Raw genomic sequence first — 18,609 nt, forward strand, 5'->3', positions numbered from 1 at the left:
TACTATTAGAGTTATCCGCACAAAGTGAAGAATAAAGTAGTTGGAGGACGGAGAGTTTGTGATTAATGTATGTAATGACCATATCACTCTTAACTTGTTTTTTTTTTTTTTTTTTTGGTCTAAATCATGAGGTGGTTCTGGATGGGCTCCAACTATAGGTGGCACCTTTAAGCCTTAACCACAACCCAGACTAATCCCCACTCACACCGGGTCGGCCCGTAAGGGGTAAAGTGTTGGCCAAAGTGGTGACTCCGTACGAGAGCAAGGATCGAACCCCTGACCTCTCTTAAGGAATGAGAGTGCCGAACCACTCACACCAACCACCTTGGTTACTCTTAACTTGTTTTTATTTATACAAACGATATTTTATGTTAAATTAATCTAAACTATGGAGAGGGGAATTTGAAAATGGGTGCAGAGTGGGGAGCACATCCGCTTTAGCCAACTTAGCTAGGCCCATATATGCCATTAATCATATAGTTTTAATTAAGAATTGGTGGTCTTCTTTGATTGCTGAGCTGAGCTTTTTTTTTATAATTTTTATATCCAGAGAAGAGAATCCAACCTTATCAAGTTTATATCAATATGTGTTGAAAGTCAAAGTGTATGCCAAACAACTTTAAAACTACATTTGTTTTCAATCGCATTTACAAATTAATTAAGAAACGACATTAAACGAATGAGACTTCGATGTAATCCAAGTTGCGTATGTCTGAAAGCGAACGGACCCTGCAAGCGATCATCTGTTTTTAGCTTTGTTTCAACTCTTCAAGTCATTATCTAATTTCCAAACGTATGCGATGACTGATTAGGCATGTGAGGAATATACTATGTTTCTTGTCATGCTCAATACCTTTTTTTTCCTTTTTAAATCAACTTAAAAATGGAGATTTGAATTTGTAATTTTCATTGACATTAGAAAGAGAACTACTTGTACCATTAGACTAAAAACTAATTTGTTCTAACACGACGTTGAGGGAGTCTTCCTCGCCCCGCATTTCTCCAAAATTCATGATGGCCTTTTGTCTTATGTTTTACTAGTCTCTCCGCACGCGCTTCCACGCCTATGATAGGCTTTTTTTAAAAAAATTTAAATTTATTTTAGAATTAAAAAAGATAATGAGTAGTTGTGTTTCATAAAAATAAGATCCATTATCTGATTTTTATTTTTATTTTTATTTTTTTTAATATGAAAATGTGTGGACCATCCTCATTTAATTAATAATTTCAATTCTTAATGTTTGCATTAACTAAATGCATTTTCTGGTATTTTGAATGTTTCACCATTCTTTGCCTTTTGCTTTATATATATGGATACTAACATCACGAACCTTGTCTTTTAAATTGCAATTTATCGACAAATAGAGGAACCATAATATATATATATATATTTTTGAACAAAAGTTTAGTGGGAGGGGAGACTACCTCATCCCAAGGCCAGAGCATATTATGGCCTTTTTGAGGACTTACAGAGGGGGTTTTAGCCCCTTTTTTAGTTTTTACAAATTACCTATCAAGATGGATTGTTGGCAGCGAGACTCAAACCTAGACCTTGATAACGAAGATAACTATCCTTACCAACTCAACCAACCTTCGAAGAACCATAATATTTGAATGTGTAAAACATAATGAAATACAAATACAACCCTACGATAAGATAAAGGCTGAAGGTTCCAAAGGAGATTTTTTTTTTTTAAAAAAAAAAAACCCATTTCGGCGGCCCCAATCTTACCATTATGGGCTCTACCCTTCAATTTTGGCCATTTGTAACTGTATTTCCTACTTGGTCCCATTTCTTTTGTTATGGTGCCAATTTTGGTCGATACCTGGACGGTCTTATATATGGTCGCTCATATTCTGATCCATCCGTGATATTCCATTTGTCAATCGAATTTATCTTCTTGCTTCATCAGATTGTTTTGCTCCTAATCTTATCTTTATTTCCTCCAACCGAGCTTCTAAGATTTTCACTTTTTAGTTTGTGGTATGTTCCTCCCAATTGAGGTGTAGTTTCCTTGTACGTGAGGCCTCATGTATATGTCTCTTTTGAAAATCACCAATCTATAACTCCAACTTTATTCCCATAAACGATGTCAAACTGTTTGATAAAAATTCGTTAGAAACATATTAGTCAATTTTGTCAGACGAAAACGATTGAAATTAGGCAGGTTCCCTTCTAGGCTAAGAAAGACCGATGTTGATATGTTAGAATGAAAGGAGCTACATAATATGCATGTGAAAAACCTAAATAAGATACTTGTCGTCGCTTTATAGGACTATTTAAGAGGAGGAAAAGTCCATATATACATGCCATTGACCTTAAGTTACCTTTTCATATATAGGTATTTTACATAGCTATTGGTACCATTTCAGATGCTATATATCAATTTGTTTCGATGATCTCATCTCATCATGTTTCTGGATTCAACATCCAAATATTTGATTCTTGAATCCTTAGAGGTTGTATCTCTAGTCGGAAATCAAAACAATTTAGCGAAGATATATAATTTATTTTTTAAGATTTACAAAGATCAATATTAATGCTTTATCATTTTTCTTTGTGGTAGACTAAGCACGATTAAACATCTAATTGGACTTTGGACTAAGTCAATGAATCCTATAATGGTCTACTCAAACATTAACACTATAATGGTCTACTCAAACATTAACACTATAATGGTCTACTCAAACATTAAAAATATGAAAGTATAGCATACTCGCAATTGCAGATTTGAATCTTTCAAAATAATTAAGGAATATATACGGAAGAGAAAGAATCCAAGTAGACAAAAGGGAGAAAAACTTCAATAAGTATTTTTAGTCACGTGTCGAAATAAATGACAAATACGGTTCAATTAAAATTTATCATGCGTTACATAATCTTAATCTTAAAAAAAATAAGTGTCAGAAAAGTACCCACTGTAACATTTGCGGACAACGGGACGCATATAAACCAAAAACATTTACCTTATATCTAATTCTAGGTAGCCTTTCTCGCAATACAGATTACAGTTACACGTATATTATCTGTAAACTGTTCTATATTTACGCTGCCATAAAAATTAGATTTATATTTATTAATTTATTATACTCAAAGCGTTATTCGCGCTCCAACTTACACATAAGTGTAAGAACACACTTAAAAAGCGTTCAAGCCTCTCTTCCCATACGGTAAAAAGACATGCACAGTTTGCACACACACACGGACACCACCAAATTACGAAACCGCGTTTACCTGTCAATTTATACCCTCCGGCCTTTCCGAACTCCCTCTTCATACACTTTTCCAATCAATTTTGTCCATCTTCCATGGCCCGTATCAAACTCATCGGCGTTTTGAAAGACAAAGTCTCGATCCTCAAGGCCACTCTATACATCAACCGCCATGCCTCGTCAGTGCACGTTGCCGTCCTACGCGCCACCACCCACCACCCGTCACGGCCGCCTTCCGAGGAGAAGATCGCCTCCGTGCTCGCCCTTGGGCACTCCTCACGTATCACTGCATGCGCATGCATTGAGGCGCTTATGGACCGCCTCCACGTAACGCAGAGCCCATTTGTTGCCCTAAAGTGCCTCTTGACCCTCCACAACATTATAGCGAAAGGCTCATTTATTCTCAAAGACCAGCTTGCTTATTACCCTTCTTTTGGGGGACACAATTTCTTGAACCTCTCTATGTTTTCTGACAATTCTGATTTAGCCATGTGGGAATTTTCTTCTTGGGTTAGATGGTACGCCGGGGTTGTTGAGCAGAATTTGATGGTGTCTAGAGAAATTGGGTATTATCTCAACTCATCGAAGAAAGATAAAGAAGAGAAGGCACTTGCGTTACTGGACTCGGATTTGGCAGTGGAGATTGAAGTTCTTGTAGAATTTGTGGTACGAATTTGCGACGCACCAAATTCTTTGGACCTTCAGAGGAACAATTTGGTTTATGAGGTTGTACGAGCTGCAGGGGAAGATTACAGGTCTGTTCAGCGAGAAATCTTGGCCCGAGTGAAGGAAGTTGGGGACAGAGTCGACTCAGTCGAGGGAGTGAATTCTGATGAGTTGATTCAGTTGATTGACGCGTTGGAGAGGCTGGAGGGTTGCAAGGGGAAGTTGATGCTGTTGTTTCTAAACAGGAAGAGGAATGATGGGTTTTGGGATACGGTTCGGGAGACCAAGGCCATGCTTGTGGAGACGAAGAAGAAGAAAGAAGAGAAGAGCCTGGTGAGGTTTGTGGGGAGGGACGAGTCGGCCGAGTCGACGCAGTTTTGGAACCCATTTCTTGAACCAGGACAGTTGTTGCTGTTGCCATCTGGTGGTGGGTGGTTGGATTTTGGCCCAACCCCAATAGCGGTTTGAAAAAGTAGATTATTGGACCGGGTCGGGTTTTTGTAGTGGTGCAACTTTCTAATTATATGTGAATTATGCTATTTAAAATGAATCACTCGTACGTAAATGTTTCTAGATTGAACAAAAGATTTATCTTTTTCATATAATTGAAAAAGAAAAGATTTATCTTTTGTCTTTTTGAGAGTTTCTCCAATAAGAATTTAAGTTAAGGATTAGTTTACATATTTTTATTCTTGGCTGTTGAATTGCATTCATTAGATGTATTGTTAGATTTAATATGCAACATCCAAGCAATCCAACGGTCAAGATTAGAAATATGTAACTAATCCTTAACATAAAATACTTATTGATCTCTATATATATGGTTTGGTTTTTGGTGTGAAGTGTGAATCCATATTTGATGTCACAATTTGAACAATGTGAATGTGAAATTGTGATGTATGCCGACATAATGGTTCAAAGACTTTCTTTTTTTATTTGTGGGGATAATAATAACAAAGGTGGCTTTGTTGTTATTGGACAAAAACTTCCATTAGGTTTGTTTTTTCTTTGGAGAAAAGTTTGGACAAAAGAGAAAATGAAATTTTGAGCTAGGTTTGCATCAACCCAAATTTGGGTTTGATTTTTCTCATGGATGCTTTTGCATATTTTAGTCTTTTTGTAGAGAGGAGGTTGATGGGTTACCTCTGTCACGTCTTTGCCAAATGCATCAAAGTTAAGATTGATGTTGATTGTGTTCTCATCTAATTAGTTTGTTTGTGGATGAGCTCAGGCTGCTATGATTTGTCTTCTTTGGACGGCAATGTTTTATAAATGCCCTGGCCAAGCTATTGCAATGACCTTTATTTTGGAGGGTCATTGTTATACTGATTCCTTGGTTACTGTTCGAAAACTTAGCTTAATAATCACTTAAATCGCATCCATGTGGCTTGCATTTTGCACAACATTGCAAAAAATAAAACAGTTACCAAAATGTAACCCATGTCGAGGGTTTACCACAGTTGTTGCGGCCCTCCCTCTTTCTCCCTGCTTGGCATCCAGGATCAAAATTCCAGGATTTTTTTCCTCCCAAAGTAACCAAAAAAAAAAAAAAAAAAAAACCAAAATGTTGGGAAAATATGGGTTTGATGGGAATGGCAAGACAATTTTATGTTAATCTATTCTGTTTTTTCTTGTGCTGCTTGAAATTGAGTAAGCTCACAGTGTGTGCATGTAGCGATAAGAATCAAATATGCTGTTATTGTTGTTCCTCTGTTTGATCATCTGGGTTAGGAGTTGACCACTTATTTACACGCTGGCTGGCCTCTTGAGCCTGCACAAATTGGTCAACCAATATGGTATCATAAAATGTTAGCTTCAGCTTCCCTTAATTCTTCTTTTATTTCTTCTGGTTGAAAGAAATAAGTGGACTTCTTTTTTTTTCTGTGAAAAGAAATGAGTGGACTTTTATGTTCGAATCATACCTCCTTTTCCCAATCACGTCGTGTTGTCACGATGGCCAACAGCACTGTTTGGACAGCAGTTCCACCAAGGATCATCCCACCCCATATACCCTGATTTTATAAAGGAAAAATTCCACAAGCATACTGAGATAATGTAGTAAATTAGTGCTTGAAAGAGCTCATTACAAGTGTATATATTATATGAATGAAAACACCCAAAATTAGGAGCCAAACATACCATAACACCTAAGTTGGCGACCCATCCCATTACAAATCCAAGTGGGAGCCCAATAATGTAGTAGCAGAAAAGATTTATATATGCCACCCATGCTTGCCAACCTGAGCCCACAGCCACTCCTGTAAAATTAAACACCATCTTTTAATACCAAGGAAAAAACCCTAACATTTTAGGCATCGCAATATTCAAGTTAAGCACTGAACGATCGATAACTGTTGATTTAGGTGAAAGCCATAGTGAGATTCGCATATATATATATATATATATACAATGAACAACCATCCATATACATATAAGTAACTGTCGTATTTTTTGGTAAGTAAAGACATCATATACCTACGACTAATTTGTAGTTAAAAAATTTATGAATGGTTAAAAGTTAACCTGATAAGACGGGTTGAACACCGTTGAGTAGAATTGTGACTGCCAAGAGGTAAGACATTTCACTAACTGATTGGAGGACATCAGTGCTGGAAGTGAATATGTACCCAAACTGATCACGGAATATAATAATAAGTATGCAGAAGAATAGGGCAATTAAGGTGGATTCCGCAGCAGAAACTTTTGCGGCAAATTTTGCTGCCTGACCATTTCCACCTCCCAGCTCATTTGCTACCCTTACTCTGTGAGTTCATGACAAAAAAGAATGAACATTTTAATTATATTTAACCATAAGCAAAATAAGAAAATAGATGTCTTTTTTTTTATAGTTAATGATCAAAATCCCTAACTAATCTATCTCATTGCTTCTGCATAATAATTTTTTTTTTCTTTCAATTGTTTACTAAAAAAGTGGCGAGAGGTCAAAAATAGTTACCCCGTTCCAGCAAAGAAGGCTAGATGAATCATGAGCTCCCACCCATTTATAGTCATGCTGCAAGTTTCAATGCAAACAACACAAAAAAGAGAAGGTTAAAACTTAAAACTTACAGTTACAATATGGTGAAATTGAAAATTCACCAAATTAGAAGAAACTGCAAGAAAAAATAAAAATAAAAGTAGTATACCAAATTGATAAGGCATCCACAGCAAGAGTCGCGTTCTGTAAGTATCCAGTCATCAATATCAAGATTCTATAGTACCAGAATTCCAAACTGCATAAATAATGAACGGCAATGCTTGAGATTGGAATTCTTTTTAAAAGCAAAAGGTGCTTAGTAAGTCCCAATGGCCATATGATCCCATATATGATGATTGGAATTCTAAGAATGGATATTATTACTATTTTTTTAGGCAAGCGATATTTAGGGAGTGGGGAACCTAGGATTTGAGATGCAGAAATAAATACTCTTATAATCACTTGAGTTACAAGCCTGCAAGAATGAATATTCTCTTTTAGGTTACAAGAAAACAAAGAAAGAAAAAAAAAAGAGAGAGATATAATACCAGAGCATGACACCAGAAGCAGTAGAAAGTTTGACAAATTCCCAAAGCCCATAAAAGGCTTCCATAGAGAAACCAGTCCAGCTTAGTGGACACCAACCACATGTAACATAGCCAAGCAGCCCAAAACACAAAACCCACCATGAGATATCCAAAGCAACAGCAGCACCCACAACCCCGAAGTCCAAAACATACACAAAAAGCCAACTTATCAAGGCATGAAACACCAAAACCACCAAGGAAACCCACAAAGTCACAAAGTTCTTCAGCTGGCTCTGCAAGAACCTCTGCAGTGGGAACAAAAACGCATAGCTGAAGTGCAAGGGGAGAAGCCACAAAGACACCACCCCAGTTTGCTCCGCCACGTCATCGGCCTGTCCTAACAGTTTCAGGATCGGAGAGGCGAAAATGTATATAGGTAACAGCAGAATGCAGCAGAAAAACAACACAATCCATGACCTTTGTAGGTATATCCCCAACATGTGGTGCCTCTTTGCCCCAAAAGCCTGCCCACATAGTGTCTCTAGCGCACTTGCCATGCCTAGCTAATTAATTGCGAAAAAAACAAATTACAAAAAAGTTAGAGACAAAGAAATAAAGATTGGACATGCTATTCCAGCTTCCAGCATGTTATTTTGCACAATCTAGAAATCGGAATAACATATGGTGCATAAAATTTATTACACGAACACACTGAGAGATTTAGCATGGTTGATTATTACCAGGAGACCGAAAGTGAAGCCGAGGACGACATTGTTTGCAATGGAAATGGAAGCGAGTTCAACGACACCGAGGTGGCCGGCAAAGGCCTGTGTAATAACACCCATGGAGTAGCCAGCCAAACGGCTGACGATGGCGGGACCCACAACTCGCCATAGTTTCTTGGACTCTATCCAAACTCTGGACGGAAGGTGTTTGGCTTGAGATGGTTCTGCTAACAGAGATTGGTTAAGATCCACTTCTGCTTCTTCCCTGTCAATGCTTCCCATCGTAGAAATAGTTTAGTAAGACTTAAGAGTGATAAAAACCAAAAATAGAAAATAACCAGACAGAGATATAGTGGAGAAAAGGTAAATTTGACGTTGAGGAGTCGTTGCAAAAATGTTTGCTGTGGAAAATTAGGTGAATTTTAGCACTCCAGCCACCTTCCCCCTTGCCTTTATTTATTTAATTATCTGGTAAAATGGGGCCTTCCCGAAACCAAAAACTAAACAAAAAGCAAAGCAATGCAAGTAGAGAACTTCAAATAAAAAAAATTGGACTGTCTGCCATTATGCAATATTATGCAAAATTAGGTGAAGTTTCTTGGATGAAGAGTTGTTGAGATTCGGAGAAATTTGCTTCCCCTTGGCCTCCATATTTTAATTGTATGACTTCATGGGGTTGCGCTTGGAATGCCCTTTAATTTTTCCAGCAGAAAAAGAAAAATGGTCATTGAATTTCCCATGACTACTCGGTTTAGTAACATTTAATTTTCACTTTATTAAAAAAGATTATAAGTTCAAATCTTATATATGTTCGCTTCGAATGAAAAGAATATTGATGATTGTATTTATCTAGCAAAGACCATCGACACATTAACAATTTAAAGGTCCTTCGAACAGAACACTAGGACTAGGAGGTAAGCATGATGAATTGAAATCAAATGAGGATCTGTATAGCAGAGACAAGACTTGCTCGAATTAGAACCTGCGAACAGAAACATACTAGATAGATAGGTGCATCTGGAGAAACGACTTGGTAAAGACCCAAGGACTGTGTTGATTCTCCACAGGATCAAAGAATGATGAAAACTCATTAAGGAATGTGTTTATACCTACAATTTATGGAAATTTCACACTAATTAATTAAGCATATAGTTAACCAATTGAAAAGAAATGCAATAACTAATTTTTAAATTCCTCCTTTGTATTTATTGATAACAATTATCATAGTTAATTATCATAAGTACTAATTTAAAGAAAATAAGTAAATCTGAAGATGGTACCAACCAACTAGAAACTTAAATAAAATTAAAGAATTACAAGGAAGGTGTTCAAAATTACCATTTTAGCCCAAGAGGTGGATCAGATAGGCAGACCCCATCATCAATCTTTTTTTCAGAGACTTGCCATTAATTTTGATGTTTTGGACTTGAGACGCCTTTTTCACCCACTCCGTTCCACATCTCGTCTCAAACCATTGTGCAAGATTCGGACAATCTGAGATGCTCAATTCCTGCAGCGGGGTCTTCCATAGGAAGTTTGGCAGTGCTTTCAGCCTATTGCAGTACTGGATTTCTAAGTATAAAAGAGATGGCATTATTGTAATTTTAGAATCCTCTTCTTCTACTCCTTCCCATTCTTCCCACTGCTCCATGTCATGAAGTTGGAGTTTTTTCAATTTCGGAAACAACTTTATTAATGTTTGTGGTGTTTCGCCTGTTATTCCCAAAAATTCAACTCCCACCTTTTTCACACTCATCATCCCACTTATCTCTAAATATTCAAGGGACGGAAGTTTTCCCAGAGGAGCCAAAACCCCACAAAATGGAACATCATAGAATACAAGCCTTCTCACATTATGACAGCTCATCATCCAACTGGGACACAAGGTGTTACTATGGTAATTCCAGATAGCCAACGACTCCAGATTTGTATGCACTTGAAAGCCATTCAGTATTTCTTCATCCTTTGAATCCGCCTCAGCTCTCTCCGGATCTAAAACATAGTCGTGCCAAAAATCTAGTTTCAAATGAAGGAGGTTCTTCTTGTTCACCAATTTTGCATTTTTAGCCTCACTCCCATCTTTCGTTGACTTCAAGTTTATTATACAAAGGCTCCCTTGAAGCTGCTCCAAGTTTCCCAAATCCCCTAACTTGAAAATTCCTTCATCATGCTTGCCACCGTGTTGAAGATACAAGAAATCTAAGATTTGCAGATTTCTTAATCTTCCAATCTCTTTTGGTACTTTTAGAACATAGCACTCCTCAATATAAAGATGTTTTAAGTTAACCAACTTTCTTAAGCTCACCGGCAGTTCTCTGAGTCCAAAGCACCTCATGAGAAGCAATGTTTCCAGATTGAATAAATTACCCATAGAATTGGGTAATTCTTTCAATTCTTCATTTTCACTTAAATCGAGATACCGCAAATGTACTAGTCCACCAATACTTTCGGGAACTTCTTTGATTGAGATTTCATTCAACTTTAACGTTCTAAGGCTTTTCAATTGTGAAAATAAGTCTGAGCGTAACGGAGGAAGTTCTGGAGTAGAAATTACCAAAGTCCGTAATCCTTTGCAATTGTAAATTGAAACAAGAAACGAATAATTGTATGACATTATGTTCAAATGACGAACCTTATTATGGACTATCATGTTTTTCTCTTTGCAACTTTCCGCCACCTCCATGATAAAACATTCATTTTTGGTGAGGAACTGTACAAAGTCATGCACAATATCATGCATTTTGCAGCCTATAATTGTTAGTAAAGTCAAAGACAAAACATAGACATCCCTAAATGGCTTGTCTACCACCTTGTTACTTTTCCTTGTTTTCATATTCCTTGTTTTAGGGATGGAAACTCTCCATGTTTCCCTCCATGTCTTGTGCATTGTTTGTAACTAATAATCACCTTGTATACTTGTATATCTAACCCTTCACTAAGTAAGAAACTCAATTGGCAGATTTGAATTCTCTGCAAAACCTATCTTGTTCTTCTTATTATACATTCTCAACTCTCTCAATTACACTATATTTGGCATGGTATCAGAGCAATCGATTTTGGTTGCCTCTGCATAACCTTGTTCTTGCCTAAATCTCTACCTATCCTTGCCCATAATTTGCTGTTATATTATTCCTACCTCATACTTTGCCTTGCCTCAAAATTGGTCTTGATCACAAGCCCTTTTTGTGCTCTTGTTTGCTGAAGTTTTAAGCTATTTCTTCCTCTACATCCTTTTATATACTTACCTCATGGGTGACACCAACGACTCCATCAACGACTCCACGGACGACTCCTCTAAAATCGACTCCACCAAGATCGACTCCACAACACCACCACCACCCTGGTCCTCTCATGACTACTCTCCAATTACTCCTGATAAGTTGGATGGGTCCAACTATCCTGCATGGTCTCATAGTGTTCGCTTGGCCATCACTGCTCGTCGTATGGCTGGTTTCATTAATGGTAAAAAGATTGCCCCTGCTATTGATGATCCTAGCTATGAAGCTTGGGATGAAGACAACTGTTTGGTGCAGTCATGGCTCCTCAACTCCATGACCAAAAATGTACGTGCCTTATTTGATCACTGCTCAACGGCTTATGCGGTGTGGGACGCAGCTCGGAAGACATATACTGTCACACAGAATAGCTCCAAGTTGTACCAACTCCGTCGTCAGTCAGTCACCACCTCTCAAAGTGGTGAACCTGTGAATGTATTCTATGAAAAATTACACATAATATGGCAGGAAATTGACAGCCTCCGTCCCTGCAAACATACCAATCCCGATGATGTGGCTCTTCACCAACAAGCACTTGAGGTGGAACGTGTGTACGATTTTTTGGGAGGACTCGATCCCAACTTTGATTCCGTTCGTAGTCGGATTCTTGCCATGAATCCACTTCCAGCAGTCATTGAAGCTTATGCACTAGTGGTAGAAGAAGATAATCGCCAATCTTCCATGCTTGGCGGTGGGAGTGCAATGGCGGTCAAGCCATATCGGCCACCACACCGTACGTCCTCCGGACTTCCCCCCCGGGGTCCCAAAACTGACAATGCAAAGGGAACTGAGAAGTGTACTCATTGTGGTGGTGATCATCTTGTTGAGAAGTGCTTCAAGCTTCATGGTTATCCTGAGTGGTGGGATGCTTTCAAATCCCGCAACAAAACACCCAAGGCAGCATGTGTTATAACTACCGATGCCTCTCCATCTTCCACCCTACTCTCCGACTCCGAATCAGGTACACAACCCACTACATGGATAATTGACACAGGTGCCACTGATCATATGACTTTTGACTCTACTATGTTTTCCACAATATCTTCTAAGTCTCGTCATCCTTACATCACTAGTGCCAATGGAGTCCCCTCTAATGTTGCTGGTGAAGGAACTATATCACTTTCCCCTTCCTTATCTTTATCTCATACACTACTTGTTCCCTCCATCAATTGCAATTTGCTGTCTGTTGGAAAATTACTTGACTCACATAACTGTTATGCCACATTCTATCCTTCCCATTGTCTTTTTCAGGACCTCACGACTCACGCGACGATTGGGCATGGTAAACGAAGAGGGGGGTTGTATTCCTTGACGGTCTCTTCACCACCAAGGGCAGCTCATACTCAAGGTTCCAGCTCACAAGCTCGCAATCAACATCAGATTTGGCTTTGGCATCGTCGTCTAGGACATCCATCCTTTGGCTATCTTCAACGTTTGTTTCCGTCTTTGTTTCGTGGCCTAGATCATTCTCAGTTTCAGTGTGAAACCTGTGTATTGGCCAAAAGCCATCGAACTGTTTTTCCCTTAAGTGATAATAAAACGGAATTCCCTTTTGATTTGGTTCACTCTGATGTTTGGGGTCCTGCTAAAGTTTCTTCCAATGGCAAAAGATGGTTTATTACATTTATTGATGATTGTACTCGCATGACTTGGGTATATTTACTAGCTCATAAAAGTGACGTTTCCGCTGCAATCCGTGAATTTCATGCTATGATTACCACACAGTTCCAAGCTTCCATCAAAGTATTCCGGTCTGATAATGGTGGGGAATATGTGAACAATGTCTTGGCACATTTCTTTCGAGACCAAGGCATCATTCATCAAACCTCCACATCTTTCACTCCGCAACAAAATGGTGTCGCAGAGCGAAAGAATCGACAATTACTTGAGGTTACTCGTGCTTACATGCTGGATAAATCGGTCCCTCACTACTTATGGGGACATGCCCTTCTTTCTGCAGTATATGTAATTAATCGAGTGCCGAGTAGTGTTTTGAAGTTTGAAACTCCACTGAACACCTTGGCTCGTCATGTCTCTCTTCCTACAGTCCTCAAGCTGCCTCCTCGCATATTTGGTTGTGTTGTATATGCTCATGTTCCATCTCATCAAAGAAGTAAGCTGGACCCTTGTGCCATTCGATGTGTGTTCGTTGGGTATGGATCAACTCAAAAGGGATACAAGTGTTACCATCCTCCTACTCGTAAGCTCTTTGTCACTATGGATGCCACATTTCATGAAGATTTATCCTACTTTAAAGCTGCTATGCCCCCTTCTCTTCAGGGGGAGAGAAGGAATGAAGAGAAGGAAGAAAAGGAAGAAAATATCCAAGTCTGTGACAAAACGACCGGTCGCAACCCAGAAGCGACCGGTCTCTTTCCTGAAACGACCGGTCGCACTGACCACAGCGACCGGTCGCATTGCTCCAGCGATGATGAAGATCGACTCTGTGACAAAACGACCGGTCGCAACCCAGAAGCGACCGGTCGCTTTCCTGAAACGACCGGTCGCACTGACCACGACCGGTCGCCTTGCTCCAGCGATGATGAAGATCGACTCTGTGACAAAACGACCGGTCGTAATCCAGAAGCGACCGGTCGTCGTGACAAAACGACCGGTCGCACAGAATCCAGCGACCGGTTGCCAAGCACCAGTGAACTTCAAAATTTGGACAGCGATGAAGGTATTGGAAAATTGTCGTTCTTATTTGGTGAAGATCCCGGAGGAGACAATTCAAATGGTTGCTGCGATCAACAACAAAATACAACCCCTTCTTCTCAACCATCGGACCAGTCGTCTCGTGATGAGGAAACACTTGAGGTAATTCCCGAAGCACCTAATGCTATACCATACACTCTCCCACCTAGGACCACTAGAGGAAAACCCAAGCCTCAATATTGTCCTGACCTTACTGCCAAATCTAAATATCCCATTAATAACCATGTTTCAACTCATAGATTGTCAAAGTCATATGCATCATTTGTCAATCAATTATCTACTGTATGTGTTCCAAATAAGTGGCAGGATGCTATAACAGATTCCAGATGGGCTGAAGCAATGGCGATTGAAATGGAAGCTCTGGAAAAGAATTCTACATGGGAAATGGTCCAGTTGCCACAAGGGAAGAAACCAGTTGGATGTCGGTGGATATACACCATTAAATACAAAGCTGATGGATCCATAGATCGATACAAAGCTCGATTAGTGGCCAAAGGGTATACACAAACATATGGAATTGACTACCAAGAGACATTTGTACCTGTTGCCAAGATCAATACCGTACGTGTTCTCATGTCATTGGCTGCAAACCTTGATTGGCCACTATTGCAGTATGATGTAAAGAATGCATTTCTTCACGGGGAATTGCAAGAAGAAGTGTATATGGAACCACCACCAGGGATCTCCATGGCACTTGGTCCCAACACCGTGTGCAAGCTGAGAAAATCATTATACGGGCTAAAGCAGTCACCACGAGCCTGGTTTGGAAAATTCACAGATTCTATGAAGCGCTTTGGGTACACTCAGAGCCACTCGGATCACACTTTATTCTTAAAGCGTCGTGGTGACAAACTTACGGCCCTTATCATCTATGTTGATGATATGGTGGTTACCGGTAATGACAATGAAGAAATGAAGAATCTGCAGAAGCTCCTTGCTAGTAAATTTGAGATGAAGGAATTAGGTGAGTTACAATATTTTCTTGGCATAGAAGTTGCTAGATCAACACATGGCATATTTCTATCCCAACGAAAATATGTGTTAGACTTGTTAACAGAAACTGGAATGCTTGATTGTAAGCCAGCTGACACACCTATTGAGCAGAACCACAAGTTAGGGATGTATCCAGACCAAGCACCCACTGACAAAGAAAGGTATCAAAGATTGGTTGGGCGACTGATTTATCTATCACACACACGCCCCGACATAGCTTATGCTGTGAGTATGGTGAGTCAGTTTATGCATCAACCAAGTGAGGCACACATGAATGCAGTAACTCGGATCATGAGGTACTTGAAGGCTGCCCCTGCCAAAGGGTTGATATTCTCCAAACATACACATATGAACCCAGAAGGATACACAGATGCGGATTGGGCAGGATCCATCACAGATAGACGTTCTACTTCTGGATACTTTACATTTGTGGGGGGCAACTTAGTCACTTGGAGAAGTAAGAAGCAAAAAGTTGTGGCTAGATCAAGTGCTGAAGCAGAATTTAGGGGAATGGCTCAAGGAGTTTGTGAATTGCTCTGGTTACGGAAATTACTGAAGGATCTGGGAATTAAACCATTGAAAGCTACAAACTTGTACTGCGACAATAAATCAGCTATCGAGATAGCACATAACCCAGTACAACACGACCGTACCAAACATGTGGAAGTTGACCGACACTTCATCAAAGAGAAACTAGAAAGGGGTATAATCAAGTTTCCATTTGTAAACTCGGAAAACCAACTTGCTGACATCTTGACGAAGGCCGTATCAAGTAAAGTGTTCCATGACTCACTGGACAAGTTGGGCATGCGTGATATCTTTGCACCAACTTGAGGGGGAGTGTTAGTAAAGTCAAAGACAAAACATAGACATCCCTAAATGGCTTGTCTACCACCTTGTTACTTTTCCTTGTTTTCATATTCCTTGTTTTAGGGATGGAAACTCTCCATGTTTCCCTCCATGTCTTGTGCATTGTTTGTAACTAATAATCACCTTGTATACTTGTATATCTAACCCTTCACTAAGTAAGAAACTCAATTGGCAGATTTGAATTCTCTGCAAAACCTATCTTGTTCTTCTTATTATACATTCTCAACTCTCTCAATTACACTATATTTGGCAATAATATCATCATTCACTCTGTCTTTAACGAAATCTTGGAAAAAAGAACGCATCACTAAGTTATCAAAGTACTGTTGGCCTATCATTCTTTCTTTTTCTCTATCTCCTTTCATACTAAGATATTCTTGTGACATCCAACACTCAATCAACTCATTTCTATCAAACTCATAATCTTTTGGGAAAACAGCACAAAATAAAAGACACCGTCTGACAGCTGGAGTCAAATCATAATAGCTAAGTAATAGTGATTGAAAAACCTGTTGTTCAACCTCTTCTAATTCCCACATCTTACTCTCCAAAACTGCTACCCATTCGTTTCTTGTCTTCTTATATCGCATGAGACTAGCTAAAGTCTTTGCAGCTAGAGGCAAGCCATCAACCTTTTTTGCAATCTTGTTCTTAATATCTTCATCAAACAACTTAGACTCATCTTTTTCTTTCTCAAAGAATGCAATTCTACGGAATATTAGCAAACAATCTTGGTCGCTCAACTTATTCAAATTGATCATGTGATCATTGGTTGCTCCCATCATAATAGCAACCTTGTTATTTCGAGTGGTCACTAATATTCTACTATTTGCATCACCTTTTTGCAAAGCTTCCTTCAATGGTTCCCACTTAGGATCAGTGGGATTCCACACATCATCTAAGACGAGGAGAAACTTTATACCATCAATATTTTCAGATATACATTCTGACAAAGTTTGAAACTCATTTGAGTTCTTTCGAGTATCGTCTTTATTCAGAACTTCAATGATGGCTTTGGCAATCTTAATCTCTTCAAAAGGGTCCGACACACAAACCCATATTCTCTTGTGGAAATGAGTTGTTACATTTTGGTCATTGTACACAGATTGGGCAAAAGCAGTCTTGCCCAACCCTCCCATCCCTACAATCGGGATCAACAATTGATGACGACTCTCACTTTTCAACATGCTAAGTATTTTCCTTTTTTCCTCTTCACGACCAATTATGGTAGACATGTCGACAAAGGAAGTGGTTTTGGATCGTTCAACTTGTTCAGTGCCTCTTACTGTGCTTCGAAAGTTATAATTGTTTCTTAAAATGGCTATCAGAGTTAGCCTTTCATTGATTTCTTTTATCCTCTTAGCAATGTCATGACGCATAATTATCCGATCACCAATTTGACCAAAACAGATAAGAATATTTGTGAGGAAGGAGGGAACGGTGGACCATACCTTGTTCCTCTTAGCAAGGACAAGATCATTATTCTCACATTCTTTTTCTTGCTTCTCCATGTGATGCTTGAGAATGGCGGTGTTCCACTCATCCAACACGTCGTTGATCTGGTACGACGCGTCTTTCAGATTGTACAGCCAACTCTTGACGTTGGCCTCCTTCACTTGCCTCTCCTCTGCATCCTGGAGCAGACCTTGAACAGCCTGGAGATGGAGGATGAGATTTTGGACTTCTTGGTCGACACCGATGACCAGGTTCACCTCTTCTTCTATCTGCTTCAGGCTGATGGAAGCCAGCTGTTCTAGCACTACTGAAACCAATGCTTCCGCCATTGTTGTTGCTTGTTGGCTTGGCGTTAGAATTTACTGAATAACAGGTTTTGAAAAACAAAAGGGAAAATGAAGTGCAGATGAACAACTGGGAAATATGACTAAAGCAGAGAGCAGAGATCTTGAAAGCTAATGGCAAAGACTCAAAAGAATGGTTGGTTTGGTGAAGTAACAATTTTTATAACAAGTTTTTTGACCGTTGTAGTAATTTTTTTCTAAACGTTGCCCACAAAGGTCCACATTACTTTTTTGACAGTGTTTTCCTAACTTCACATTCATATAACCTTATCCTCAATAATGCAATGAACATGAGCTCAAGTGACTGCATTATTTTGATGGGGTGGGGATGAGAATTTTGATCTGCAAATTGAAGCATCCATTGAACGAAGCAAGTAGACTTCTATTCTATGGTCCACGCAAACTTTTCCAAGTAGAGAATTCAAAGCACAAAAAAACAAACTAATTGATACACCAAAATCCAATCAAGCCCCACTTTGTAGTTTGTAATATTGTCTTTAAATTAAGATTCACATACTGACCTATCGATCATTATCTCATTTTACATTACAAACTAGTGCACCTTCAATTTCTTTCTTTCACATTATTATTTTCTTAGGGACCGTTTCATAATCATTTCAATATAGCTGAAAAAGAAGAAGAACAGAAGTGAGAATGTGATAGGATGAAATCTATTTTAGAATTCCAAAACTGTTAAAGAGGCTATTAGAGATGTTCTTAGCGTGTGAATGATTGGAACTGGAATTATTTCCGTTTCATCTATACATATTCATACTCGTAACAATTTTCTAGCCAACCAAACACAAGAGTAATGCAAAAAATGACATAATGAGACACAACAAAAGCTCC

General features: G+C 39.0%; 3 protein-coding genes across 4 annotated transcripts; 1 reads left to right on the top strand and 2 right to left on the bottom strand.

The window, feature by feature from the left end:
- The first annotated feature begins 3,086 nt into the window (after positions 1 to 3,086).
- LOC110751904 (putative clathrin assembly protein At4g40080) lies at positions 3,087 to 4,566 on the top strand. The gene has a single exon (XM_021952446.2). The coding sequence runs from the start codon at positions 3,310 to 3,312 to the stop codon at positions 4,345 to 4,347; it is 1,038 nt and encodes a 345-aa protein (XP_021808138.2). The 5' UTR covers positions 3,087 to 3,309; the 3' UTR covers positions 4,348 to 4,566.
- A 650-nt stretch (positions 4,567 to 5,216) lies between these two features.
- Positions 5,217 to 9,210, bottom strand: LOC110751914 (protein DETOXIFICATION 27-like). Of its 2 annotated transcripts, XM_021952463.2 has the most exons (9): positions 9,109 to 9,210; positions 8,124 to 8,382; positions 7,405 to 7,946; positions 7,026 to 7,112; positions 6,836 to 6,892; positions 6,403 to 6,641; positions 6,019 to 6,137; positions 5,802 to 5,891; positions 5,217 to 5,650 (listed from the first exon to the last, which is right to left on the bottom strand). In XM_021952463.2, exons 1-9 carry the CDS (start codon positions 9,123 to 9,125, stop codon positions 5,576 to 5,578), a joined length of 1,485 nt encoding a protein of 494 aa, XP_021808155.2. In that variant the 5' UTR covers positions 9,126 to 9,210; the 3' UTR covers positions 5,217 to 5,575. The 2 variants fall into 2 exon arrangements, with proteins under 2 accessions (XP_021808155.2, XP_021808161.2); XM_021952469.2 differs by lacking the exon at positions 9,109 to 9,210 and having other exon boundaries at positions 7,405 to 7,942; positions 8,124 to 8,263.
- A 240-nt stretch (positions 9,211 to 9,450) lies between these two features.
- LOC110751912 (putative disease resistance protein RGA1) lies at positions 9,451 to 18,033 on the bottom strand. Its single transcript, XM_021952462.2, has 2 exons — positions 16,203 to 18,033; positions 9,451 to 10,856 (listed from the first exon to the last, which is right to left on the bottom strand). Exons 1-2 carry the CDS (start codon positions 17,743 to 17,745, stop codon positions 9,451 to 9,453), a joined length of 2,949 nt encoding a protein of 982 aa, XP_021808154.2. The 5' UTR covers positions 17,746 to 18,033.
- Between the last annotated feature and the right edge of the window lie 576 nt (positions 18,034 to 18,609).

This window comes from Prunus avium, chromosome 1 (assembly GCF_965620075.1).
Source record: "Prunus avium chromosome 1, drPruAviu1.hap1.1, whole genome shotgun sequence".
NCBI classification, from domain to species: Eukaryota; Viridiplantae; Streptophyta; class Magnoliopsida; order Rosales; family Rosaceae; genus Prunus; species Prunus avium.

Coding starts and splice junctions, on each gene's coding strand:
- LOC110751914 (XM_021952463.2), bottom strand. Junction 7,113..7,404: donor GCTTCTGGTGTCATGCTCTG/GTATTATATCTC, acceptor TTATTTATGCAG/TTTGGAATTCTGGTACTATA. Junction 6,893..7,025: donor GTGGATGCCTTATCAATTTG/GTATACTACTTT, acceptor TGAAACTTGCAG/CATGACTATAAATGGGTGGG.
- LOC110751912 (XM_021952462.2), bottom strand. CDS start 17,745: ATGGCGGAAGCATTGGTTTCAGTAGTGCTAGAACAGCTGGCTTCCATC. Junction 10,857..16,202: donor TGATATTATTGCCAAATATA/GTGTAATTGAGA, acceptor TAACAATTATAG/GCTGCAAAATGCATGATATT.
- LOC110751904 (XM_021952446.2), top strand. CDS start 3,310: ATGGCCCGTATCAAACTCATCGGCGTTTTGAAAGACAAAGTCTCGATC.